A 12,981-nucleotide genomic window follows, 5' to 3' on the forward strand; every position below is an offset into this window, starting at 1 on the left:
ATTTGTGGCTACTACACTGTAATACAATACAAAAGACAAATGTTTGGTGACTGCTGATAAAAGAGAAAAGGCCCCACGGTGCATTCTTTTGGCCAAGTTATTAGGAGTCGGTTAAAACACTGTATCTGTTCAGAGAGAGGAAGTTAATCACTGCTCAGGTTCAAGATTGTGTAAGCAAAGTAGTCTAGGAGATGAACTGACTTATAATGTGCTCTCGACACTGATGTTACTCCCCAGACAATCCAGGTAGGAGGAGAAAAGAGAGAGGAGAGCAAGAGAGACTTTTTTTTTCCTCTTTTTCCTTTCACTGTAATGAAAATCAATGAATATTCTATTGGACCTGAAAGAGCTTCTTGAAAGACTAACAAGATGGCAGAGAATAGCACAAATTCCAGCTAAAAATATTCAAAATGCTAAATAAAAAATGTCAGTAGAAGAAGTGATAAGAAAAACAAGCCTGTCCACTGCTCCCAGAATGGTAAATTGGCAGAAAAAGCCCTGCGCTAGCGAAGTCCAGCAGCAAGGTGAAACTGTTGAGCAACCCTCACAATTTTTCAGCTTGGAAATTAGCACATTGCCCTGAAATGACAGAGACCTCTGGGTGCTCCAGCCTGCGCTGTCACTGCCGTGCACGAGACAGCACCTTACACAAGACAAGCTCTATTTCCCCTCGGGGCTTTCTTCCACTGCCATTCATGGCAACTCGCCCTGCAAAGGAAAAGGGGTTACAAGTTGCACGACTTAGTTCTCCTGAAGAAAACCTCCCTGAGAGGCAGAAGCAAGGGCAAGCAGGGCTGCCATCCCATCCACTTAGGATTAGTCTGCCTTGATGGCTTGCAGAGCTGCACAGTGTTTTACTCTGGGTAACACAACCAAGCTCCAACCTCACCACTTTACCTAGAATCCATTCATAGTTCCCCTGCGATCCAGCACTAAGGCTCACAGGGTAATTCAGGCTGGAAGGATTCTCAGAAGGTCTCCCAGACCACTGAGCTTACTTAAGGACCAAAAGATCCATCTGCTTTATTTCTGAAACTCTTGCAGGAGCTAAAAGCAAATGCTTAGAAAAGCAAACAAGAAAAAGGCAAGTAAAGAGGGCACTTTTTCCCTATTTCGCTTCAACGGGTGCTAGAGAGATGCTGCTCATACCACATCCCATTGTTTTCACTGGACCTTAATTCTTCCTGTTTCGGGAATTTCTGCTGGCCTCAGACTTTCCCCCCTTTTTGATAAGCATCACGTTGGCATGTCGGAACCACAAGACATCAGATGAGCAGAATGGTGGTATTACACACGTCAGCTTGAGCACGCAGCTAGCACTAAGTAAGAAAGAGAGCAACTGAGCCTAACAAAACACTGCATAAAGTAAAGTGAAATTTCATGAAAAGGAAAGAAAGGAAAAATAACAATTCCCACTGCTGTGGCCTGAGGGGTCTCTTCTCTTTTTGGAACTTTTGTAAAACATTTCTGGTGCTGGTCATTAAAAACCATGAAGCAAAGCTTACTGGTTCTATTCCAGATGACTTGTGAAGAAGAGAGACTTCTAACCACATCTGAAAGCTCCTTCGGGGTTCTGGAGTGTATATAATATATGGTTTATTATAAGGTAGATTGGTTATTTCAACAGCCTTGCTATTTACGCTCAACTCTAGCTTCAACGGAGCTTTTTGCAAGAGTTTGCAGTGTGAGCCCCTGGCCAAATTCCAGCTCCCATGTGGAGTTTGTCCGATTGCAAGCGCAAAGTGTACTTGCTTGGCTTTAACTTCTGTCACCCCCAAAGTACCACCCATTTCAGCCTAGCTTGAGAAAGCATCTTATTAACAGCCCAGTACTGAAGCAACAGTCTATCGGATTTATTGCAAGCACCGTTCGTGTTCAGAAGGTAACCCAGAACTGGTCCTCCCAAACAGCCTCATCATCCCAGTACCATGCCTGGTAACATTTCTAAGGGATTCCTCAGAACTCTCCATTTCCACTGCTTCTAAATCCTGACCTGACAGACAGAACACAGGTCACTGTGGTTATCAGTGCGTTTTCATTAAAGTCTGTTGGTATATAGATGGCTGAATCTAACAGAATAAAAAGGGAAAAGAGTATGTTGCAGACATAATTTAATTGTTGGTCTCTGGCAGCTAATGCAGAAATAGGAATTATCTGTAGGCCAGATTCCAGCACTCGACTTAGAAACACTTTTTATTGTCTTAAAATGGATTCAGTTCAGCACTTCAGGAAAATTGATTTTTTTCTGAAGTGAAAAGTTACTAAAAATATAGCGAGAAACTGCTTATTCTGTTGTGGATAGATTGGACTTGTGCCTCCAAGTACTACTCGACTAACTTACAGCCTCAAGGACTTACACATCATCAGATTAGTTAATCCTTCCACCGATCAAGTAAATATCCACATGATGAAAGTAAATATCCACATCATTGAAATAAAAGAGAATTGGGAAGATTATTCAGTGGTGAAGCGAGTGTTACTTGTGAGAAATCGGGAGAGGTTTCTTTACCCTTATGCAACTGCACTTTCAAGCACTGAGAGCAGACAGAAAGGTCTCACGAACACATTTGTCTACCTGCATAGCAGAGTCTCCTAGTCCATTAACTACTTCTGTATAAAAGCTTTCAATTAATTACTTGAAAATGGCATGATTAGAGTACTGAGGGTGAAAACTACCCCAGGTTGGAGCTCTGATGGGCAAGGTACAGTTGCTTACTCAATGCACAAGCATGAGTGCCTGTCTGCGCATGCCAACGCAGGTCTCACTGAAATGTGCTCATTGCATTAGGGCTGCTCTTTGACATCTGACCATCAAGCTGCAGACAGGCAGCCAAAATGTTCTCAGGTGTGACTGAACTGTGAACATGTTTTCTCTTCCTCCCAGATGTGCCGTTTGGGCTGCAAACAGACCCACAGGTCACAACCATCGTGGGGAACGACGTCCAGCTGACCTGCCGGGCCTCCAAGTACATCTACAGCAACCTGGCCTGGTACTACCCCTCCTCGGAGGCGGCTCCTGGTGACTCGGTGATCAAGAAAACTGACAACTACTCCATTTCTTTGACGTTGGTCATTGCTAACGTCACGAAGGAGCACGGTGGCCTCTACAAGTGCAGAGCTCAGAACCAGCACAACAGCACGGACACGCTGGAGCAGCACACTCAGCTCCTTGTCAGAGGTGGGTCCTGCCAGTTGGCAACCGGCAGTGGGAAGGGCATCAGTCTGCCAGAGGGGCTGAAATGCTGTGCATCTGCAGCTCCCTTTGAGGCTTTGCAAAGCAGAAGGTGGTCAGCATTTCTTAGAGACAGTCCTAATACACACTGTGGTTTGTTTTTTTCATGTTACTGAGTGAGGTTTGACTCCTAGTCATGTATATAACTCACCCAGCCGTTGTTGGTTTCATATGAAATATTCGCCTTACACAGAAAGGTGATTTCAGCAGCCTTTTACCTCCCTAACTCCATGCTGGGTGCAGACTTAGCCCTGACTGAGCAGAAAAGACATCGCCCTCATGTTACTGACAGCCCATCTCTATCACTTGGGACTGCCACTCCAGATCTGTATGACTCTGGGAGAAGACCACCCATTTACAGCCGCCAGGATGGTGTAGATACCTAAACAGCTTTGGACCCAGCTGATGTCATCACAAATGTTACTGGTTGGGTGTATACTCAAGTGACATGTACCATTATTCTGGGTGAGTGGGATGCACTTCACTAGAGTTACATATGCCCAAACCCCTACCTCTTTTATTGTCATCAAATAGTGATACTACAGATCCCAAAGCCTGGTTTCTTTGGCTCTGCTATTAAGGGCAAGGCAGTTCTCGCAGCACTGCACAGGCAGAAACTCACGGAAAATTAGTGAAGTTTCTTCTGCTTCATAAAGGAGAAAGTGAGAGTGATGAACTCGAAGCCTTCTCAGAAAAAAAAAAAAAAGTGCTGCTGAGAAAGTGCACCATTCTTCTCCCGGTGAAGAAAAACCCAAAGCACAGAAACAGGGCAGAACTAAATAACCAGAAGCAAGCCGGGGTGCAGAAAACAGAGTCCTTTAGAAGCTCAGTTAGACGGTGATTTCTAAATTGGCTTCTCCACTTACATTAATGGGTAATGAGGCACTGAAGGGACAGCTATGCTGCCGTAAGCACTTGTCACTTAGGTAAAAAGCAGGCCGTGCAGGGCTGGTTTCATTCTCATTTAAGTGAAGGAACACATTTCCCATGCAGTCTCCTCCCCAGAGCAGCCAACGGCGCTCTCACAGCCCCTTCCCCTCCACGCAGACACACACACGTGCTCGCCCACGCCACAGCTGTGGCTAGCATGGCTCTGATACCTGAGTGGGAGGTGATTTATTTTAAGAAATGGCAGGAGCACCTGCCTCTTCCTGCAGTGTGGAGGAAGGGAAAGAATCTCACTGCTACCCTATAGCACGCTCGCGGCTTGGCTTGTCCTCACTGCTGGCACCAGAGCCACCTGCCAGCAGCAGCTGACACAGAGGCACCGGGCTTTTTCTGCGCTCTGCAGTCAGGCGATTTGCTTCTCTCTCCCCTGGCAGATATTTTTATTCGTTTAGTCAAATTTCTGCCTACACAGACACCTACACATGATGGCTACGGGAAAAACACAGCTAAACTGGGAATACAGCCATGGGAGAACTGGAATCTTAATCACACTCCTGTGAGAATTACTGGGGTCTGTTATTTGTCTGGCACATGGCGGAGATGCAGTTCTTCTCAAGAACATATACAAAGTCACCCCTCCAAACCAATTCTCCTTCCCCTACACAAACTAGCTTTTAAATAGCTCTTTTAAATGTATTAACACCCATCAGCTATTCTCCTTATTGATGGCTTTATGTATTTTTCATACTGTGCTAGCGATTTTATTCAATTGCTTTCCCATGCCTTTTATAAATGAGCATAACCTATTCTGTTCTATAAAGAGGAGATTAACATGCTGTGTAGTAAGTAGATAACCCGTCTTGTGGCGGAGGATGACCCAAAATCCTCAGAACTGGTTCCTCTTTGCCTCCTCCCTTGTTTTGTATTCGCTCTGCATTTGCTCTTCCCACTCACTGTCCTCTGTTTCCTTCAGAGGCTGAGAAACTCAAGGAGGTTCCAGCTGGAGCTGAATCTACACTTAGGCACTTTGAAAATAAGCCAAATGAACTCCTCCCATAATCTTTTGTGGGATTTTTGCTACCACTCATCAGCAAATCTTTGCCACTTCCAGCAAGGCCATGTGGCTTGCTAAAGGGGAGAAGATGGCAGAGCTGTGGGAGATGCCTTCTGAAATGTTACTGTGCATTGTTTTCCTTTGTGACTACAGCAAAGGCAGCGCCATATGTTATCCAGAATCTGACCGACCTGGAGGTTAACATCAGCGGCAAGATCATTCTGGAGTGCAAAGTCAGCGGAACGCCAGAGCCTCACATTACCTGGAGGAAGAACGGCCACCCCATTTCAGCAGCCTCAGGTGAGCGCAGTCGCTTCCAGTGCGTGCGGCAGCACCGTACCAGGTGCATGACAGGGGGCTTGCAGGACTGCCACAGACAAGCACGGGACTTGCACCTCCACGGCTGAGTCAGGATGACGTGTGTGACCTGAGAGAACACCAGCACAGATCTGAATATATCAAACCTCTGCAGTAGTCTCTGACTTGGACTTGAAGGTTAAAGCTGCCAACCAGCTGCAACCCAATGCCTGCTTATGCAGCTTTCCTTCTGCATGTGGTCGTGTTCATCTCTGCGGAGTCAGCCAGACAGTCTGCATGCATTAGCATAGCATTAGTGGAACCAAGGAGCACAGCATGCTGCTCTTCAGTCTGTTTGTGTATAAAACCAGGAGGGAGAGCGTACCTGCGGGGTGGGTCTGAAAGCACAGCCCTGAGCAGCCAGAAGGCCGTGGCGCCTGATCACAGTGCTTTGCAGCAAGCTGTGGGCAGGCAGCTAGCCATCAGGGCAAGCCGTGCCGTGGCACATCACACATCCTTTCTTTTTCTCCCACAACACAGTAATGAGAACGTGCTCCCTGTTCAACTGGTACAGCAGCCACCATGAGCAGGGAGCATGGGCTCCTCCACCCGAGCCTGGAATTCCTTCTCATCTCTCTGTCCTGAGATATCTTATAAATTCTTGAAGGAACCTGTGTCAGTAGCTAGTCCTGTGACTTTAATTATGCTTCCTGGACTAGGTAGGAAATCCAGGATCATACATAATTCAGATCAGACTGTTCTGAGCAGAAACCCTTTACAGCTACTGAAATTTTATAAATAATTCTAGAGGGACAAGCATGTAACATCCAACCGATGGAAACATAAATAAAATATTTGGAAAAAACACCTCAGGGTAAATATTTCAGCAGAGTGCATGGTAAGTTATGTGCAGTACTCTTGTTAACAACAGCAGGATTCATGGGCAGAACACCAACCAACACAAAGTGTCCTTCCCTTTTGGATTCAAAGCCCAGTGTGTTTTCCTGTTTTTGCCCCAAACATATCCCTAGTGAGATAGAGAAGCTCTCAGTTTCGTGCCACAAAATCAGGAAAATTACACGTGGAGAAGCCTCACATAGGTCATCCATAGGCCACCTCTCTCGGCACTCCACCTCTAGCCCCTGGCCTTATGTGAAGCCAGGATGGCTCCACGCAGTGATTTTGCCAGGGATGCATATAACCTGATCCCCATGTTCCACATGCTAGAGCTCCCATCACTTCCCACAGCCTCCAAAATGCTGGCTTTCTCCAGCAATTTCTTTGAGTTCCCTTTCTTCCAGTATATCCCGTTGCTATCAGAAAACCTCTTTCCATCACTTCACAAACTTCCATAAAAGTTTTGTCAGGCTCTGTCTACTCGTCATAAATAAACAGCCACATTTGCTGTAGGTTAAGTGATACCCAAGCAATCTAAACAGGTATTGAAGTGAAATAAAGTGTCAGGTTGTTGCCAAACCACAAGGAGGAACATGGAATTAAAATGGCTCCTAACAACAGCATATATCATGCCTGCATGGATGGGAGCTCATTTTCAGTGCTCTGCCTCCTACAAGCATTTGTAGGAGGGTTGATTGTTGTAACAAAATCAACCTAGATCCCTCACTACAGGAATTTCCATGGAAAATAATACCCTGGTCATTGAGCGAGTGAAGAAGGATGATGAAGGGCTCTATGAATGCAAGGCATCCAATGACATGGGCCAAGACAGTACATCAGCCTTCATTAAAATACAAGGTAAGGTCCGAGCCAAGGTAAAACATATATATTGTGCTGGACTGATGAGAACTTATTGTTCAGCCAAGGACTTTGGCTACATTTAAAATCCATCTGTGCATTTAACCCACAGGTTCTGAAGAGAAATCCAACATCGAAGTCATCATTTTGGTCTGCACCGGTCTAGCAGCTACCCTCTTCTGGCTTCTTCTGACCCTCTTCATTCGGAAGCTGAGAAAAGTAAGAGAGCTTCCATACTGTGCAAAGGCTCTGTTTTTGGACCCTCTTTAAGTGTAGCATCAGTGTTTAGGGCTGAAGTCGAGTCGGTGTAAATGTTTGGGACAGACAGTAGAAAAAGTGCAAAACATTCCAATGAAATTTAAGTCCAAGATTTCTGCTGACAGCCCGTTGGCTTTTCAAACGATCACTTGTACTTGTGAGCCTTCTACCCACTTCCACAGTATCAGAAAATCAGGCTCTTCCTTTTTTATGAGACAAGCTTCCTTGCAAGATTAAGAGACAGAACAAATCCTAAATCCCCTAAAATGAGGGCTTGATTTCAACAGCTGTACAATAAGATTTCTCTGAAACATAGATATTGAAGGGAGCCCTGTTTAATGAAAGATTCTAGGATGTTTACTCTAGAAATGAGCCCAAACCACACGGCTTATTTTATCTCCATGCCCTGGTATTCTTTTACTTCCCTTTAGTGACTCAAAAAGCTAAAATTTCAGTAAAGTTTCAAGGAATTTTGCTCTGTTTTTAAATTGTAAACAAAATGGCAACCACAGCTCTCTGCTCTGAAGCTCACCCAAACTGCAGTCTTAGTGCTGATACCTGATACTTGAATAAAATTTCCCCTCCTACCGCAAATACAGTAATCAAATTCATGTTTTTCCTCCTTGTCTCAGATTTTAAAGAGTTGTGGAGAACAGTGAATTTCCTATTATATTCCACACCCATGCGAGTCTGTTCACAGGTTCCACCAAACCCCAGTTTCTCACTGAGCAGCATTAGGAGTAGCAGTTTTCACCATTTCTCAACCACTTTTAATTTAAAAGTTAATTAATTTAATATTCAATTTAAAATTAGCATTAAAGCAATAGCTACAAAGCTGATAGCTCTGCAGAACCAGCCTGTTAAACAAAAAGCTGCTAAACTGTGAAAATGCAACAGAACATGCTCCATAGGGTGCCAGGAAGTGCAGCTCACAGAGTGCACAGGGAAATGCACTGAGCTCCAGTAACAGATACACCTAGAAGACAATGATTGATTTTGTGTCCTCAGTGTTTACCAACATTAATCCATGACTATTCCCAACACCACTGAGTGGCAGGCATACATAAACATTTATTTCCCAGATACGAAAAAAAGAGAGGCAGAAGCTGAAGTGATGCATGTATGGTTCAGAATAAATTTCAGAGCTAAGACCGGAATTCAGGGAACTCCCCAGCTTGCACTCAGTCTTGTAGATGACATCTCTTTCCCATTAGAATTGCAGGGTAAACACTGTGAATAATTTCTCCAAACCCTGTTTTTAGCCCGATGCCACAGACATTAAAACAGGATACCTGTCAATTATAATGGATCCAGAGGAAATGCCTCTTGACGAGCAATGTGACCGTCTTCCCTACGACAGCAGCAAATGGGAATTCCCAAGAGACAGACTGCGGCTGGGTGAGTGGTTTGGAGATTATTACTGTAAAGAATGATGATTTCTCATGCTCCTCAATTTCAATTGTATCTGTTGTATTACCCAAGAAGCAGCCTACCATTTAGTGTCAGCATACTCCCGTCCTTTGGTGAGAACTGGCACTGAGTCACAGAATTTAGCATCATCCTTAATGTGGGGGTAACAAGAGATTTGGGAAGAAAAGCAAAGATGTCTCTCAAAAAAGTGATCACCTCTTATTGTTTTTGGAGAAGTGAAACCAAACTCTTGACAGGGAAGAAAGGTACCTCTGGGTTCTGTCCCTGTCAAAAGCGTAGGGGATGATGGAAAGAGAAGTGAGTCTGAAAGGTGACAGTCTTAGGGTGAATTTTCTTTTGAAGAAATCTTCAAATTCTTCAAATACTCAATTCTTTATCAACCATTCAAACTTGGCTTTGAGCTGTAAAGAACTACCAAGAAAAATGAACCAAATTGAATTCAACAGCTCAGCTCCTTGGGTGATGGAGCAAGGAAATGTAAAACGCAGACTGTGTTTGTTGAGAGAAACGGCAACATCTGTGTCCGATGATGAGTGCAGGGAATGTGTGTGTATGTGGGGGTGCCCACAGTGCCTTAGCTGGAAAACATGGAAGAAGGAGGAAGACAGGCAAAAAATAAAAAATAAATTAGAAGATGGTGGGACATAGGGTGAACCTGGCAGAACCAAAAAGCCAGACCACGATACCCAGTGTAGCCTTCTGCATTGTGGGTCAGAGCCCTCCGAGCACACTAGGTAATATGGGCCCAAAAATTCAAAGGAAAGGGAAAATAAGAAAGATTATCACCTGAAATTCTGTTTTTTTATAGTTTTTACTTCAAAAAAATGCCAATAACTGAAGGGTCAAAGGGTCCTGACTGAGTGCCTTAGCTGGCTCTCTCTGTGACTGTGACTCATGAGAGATCAGTCTTCCACAAATCTATGTTTAACCTGGCCTCTGACTTTCCAGGGCTTGAGGATAACTGTATGTAATGTTTTTACCCTTAAGCCATATATATATCTATATATATATTTAGCCTTGCCTTCAGCTGAATCCAGATTTATTTATTCTACTCTGTTCTGTCACATACTGTATTGCATTAAAGTCATATGGATATAAATCATACTGTTTATATCCATATACTGCAAATATGTGATACAGGTTTCTGTCGACTACCGGTCTGCGTTGTGCCTGGGTGCTGGAGTCTTGGATTTCTTGCAGAGCTAAGGATGCATGTTTCCCTCTTATCTGATGCAGACTATTGTAAGCCCCCTTTGGCTCATTCTTGACTCTTGCTTCTCTAGGTAAAACACTGGGTCACGGTGCTTTTGGGAAGGTGGTGGAGGCGTCTGCTTTTGGCATTGATAAATCTTCAACCTGCAAAACAGTTGCCGTAAAAATGCTTAAAGGTACATATCCCTCTGAGATTCTCAGAAGACTCCACAGGGAACATGTGGGCAACAAGCTTCCAGTTCTCAGCTCCAAACGAGTCCCAAGTTCATCGTGTTCAGAAGGGAGTGGATTTGCCATATGGGAGCAATTAGTCGTTATACAGTGGATGTTAACACGTAGGAAATGACAAGTGGGCTCCATGCTGTGCTGCTGATTAAGTCTTGTATTCCTAGAGGAGGAAAACAGCAGCTTCCAGGTCTGTGGGGTTAGGAGGGAAACAGATTATGGAATGTAATTACACTACATAGTCTGAAATTGGATCTAAGCCTTCGATCACAGCCCTTCCAGATGTAGAACAGTTCAAGGGGCTGAAAAAAAGCAGTGCCAAGGGAATGAATTAGAGACAACTTGCTTCTAATTATTGAAATTAAGGAAAGCTTTCACCATTCGGCAGTGGGGAATGGATGAACTTGGAGACTGCTCTTTCATATTACATTTACATACAAAGCCTCTGCAGACAGCGCATGAATAAATGCATCAGCCAATGCATTGGTTCGTGGGTTGGAGGATTTTAGCTGTTCACGTAGGATTTTTTCAAAGGTACAGCTGATGCCTGTTGGATGGATTTTCATAGCCCACATTGCTCTGCATCACTGCTGCATGACAGTATTAACCCTTCAGTACCATTAATCAAGAACTTCTATCACAGCATTTGCCTTCCTGGTGCTCTGCTACCTCCCATCTCTCTGAAGTGCCAAATCCATCAGTTTTTCACCTCTCTGGACCTCCTTTGAACCTTGTCTGCCTTCTCTGCATTAGCCAGTAGATCTTTAGATCATCTTCTCTCCTGCTATTGTTTTCTCTGATCCACGCCCATCTCCAGATCCATCCCTGAAATAGCCTAGAAGCCCCTGATCCAGCCAGACATCCTCCATCCCAAACTTACTGGCCTGGGTAGCTCTGGGCTTTCATTCACTTCCACGCTGTGCTTCCCAGCCGATCCTCATGTCAACTCTACCCTGCCCACACATAGTCAGCAAACTCTTTGACAGTTTCTCCATCTAGTTTTACCCTTTTCTCCCCCAGTGTGACCAGCAGCCTTCTGCTCTAACCTGGCCCTCCCAAACTAATATGCCCATAATTCATCATGTTCCTGAATAAGCCAGATTCTCTAGTGGGAGTCAAACTATTCAGAAAAAAGAAAAAAAAAAAAAAAAAGGCTCTGGAGATGTTTGCATTACTGTAATTCTAGCATATCTGTCATTTCCACAAAGTTGACTGGTATCTGTTCTGGCTTGAAGGCTACATCTTAACGTGCTAGATTATCTGAAGCATTTCAGAGGCTGTTCTTTTTAGATTTTACCAGGTATGTGTTCCAGCTCATGCCAGTGTAAATCAGGAGTGTCAGGAGTGATGCCACCCACATACATACCCATCTATAAACACTGTTGACTGAAGAAATCTTGGGCTTGGAATAACTCCTTCTTTATGACACATAGCTTGGTGAAAAAGTTGTTTATGGAGAATTCTACAAACAGATAAAGAGGTTACATTTGTCATACTGAGTGATCTGTTATGTAACTATTTCTTCATTTTTAAATCTTAAATGATTTTGCTAAGGGAAAAACAGAGGCAACAGGACACAGCCATTTTGTTAAAATACATTTTGACCATGAAAATTTTGGAAAGGAGATAGAGGAAATAGGCCAGTATATGAACAGAATTCTGGCCTGAGAGTGCCTTTCTTAGCTTTGCCAGCAAAAGAGAATAAAAGTACAGTGTAACTGGCCAACCAGTGCTTTGTCACGTGTCGAGTTCATGGTTAACACATAAATATGGTCCCCTCTGCTTTGCTCAGATGTGAATTTCCTGGGTCGATGAGATCTCACAGGACTGAGATTCAGCAATACTGTACATTCTCTAGTACATTTTGGGACCCGTCTTACAGATGTGCTGGATTCCTCCATCACCTGCACTGGAGTGTTGCTCAGTACTGTAGAGAAATATATTCTGAGGTATCATGGAGAAGTACTGCTAAACTGCACATCACTGCTACAAACAGAGAACATTCTGCTGTGTGTTGTTGTTGCTTGGAATGATCGTTTGTCCCTTTACTAAGCCTGCAAAATTCAGTCCTTGCAAAGGCTCTCTCGTATCTAATTTAGGGGGGTTCTAATACAGGACAGTAACCCTCTGTAACCCATTCTAGAGAAAGGAAGAGTCACCCCAAAGATAAAGTGGTATTCCACTTCATAAAGGTCAACAACAAACAATGAAGCAGCTGAATTATTATCTATGTAAGAGTCTGAGAGGCAGAGATACTGAGAGTAACCGAGTAACCTGGGTGGCTTTTGTTTCCAAGTATAAACAGGATCTTTCCGTGTCCTGTTAAAGATATCCTGTTGGGTAAAGATGATTTTTTCCTGTTTATCTTAAGCAGAATGTGCAACTACTAATGAATGCAAGGCTTTAATGTCTGAACTGAAGATCCTCATACACATAGGACATCATCTGAATGTAGTCAACCTGCTGGGAGCCTGTACCAAAGCTGGAGGTGAGAAATGCTCAGTAAATAGGGAGTAAAGAAGCAGCACTTTCCAGATACAATGGCGTTACAGTGTGTCTGTGGTGGAGTGTCCAAGCCTCATGCACATGTGGAACATGGCCACAACACATCAATGGCTTTTGAACATCT

General features: G+C 44.0%; 1 protein-coding gene across 3 annotated transcripts in view; it reads left to right on the forward strand.

Annotated features, from left to right (window-relative positions):
• LOC121077120 (vascular endothelial growth factor receptor kdr-like) overlaps window positions 1–12,981 on the forward strand; it is a 137,154-nt gene that overhangs the window by 92,331 nt on the left and 31,842 nt on the right. The window contains exons 13-19 of one of the 3 annotated variants that reach the window (XM_040571994.1): window positions 2,885–3,178; window positions 5,328–5,474; window positions 7,101–7,226; window positions 7,339–7,445; window positions 8,747–8,882; window positions 10,199–10,303; window positions 12,724–12,840. In XM_040571994.1, the coding sequence (XP_040427928.1) occupies window positions 2,885–3,178; window positions 5,328–5,474; window positions 7,101–7,226; window positions 7,339–7,445; window positions 8,747–8,882; window positions 10,199–10,303; window positions 12,724–12,840 (1,032 nt within the window). The remainder of the gene's footprint in view (window positions 1–2,884; window positions 3,179–5,327; window positions 5,475–7,100; window positions 7,227–7,338; window positions 7,446–8,746; window positions 8,883–10,198; window positions 10,304–12,723; window positions 12,841–12,981) is intronic. The other 2 variants (XM_040571995.1, XM_040571996.1) reach the window with 2 other exon arrangements.

This window comes from Cygnus olor, chromosome 13 (assembly GCF_009769625.2).
Source record: "Cygnus olor isolate bCygOlo1 chromosome 13, bCygOlo1.pri.v2, whole genome shotgun sequence".
Taxonomy (NCBI): domain Eukaryota; kingdom Metazoa; phylum Chordata; class Aves; order Anseriformes; family Anatidae; genus Cygnus; species Cygnus olor.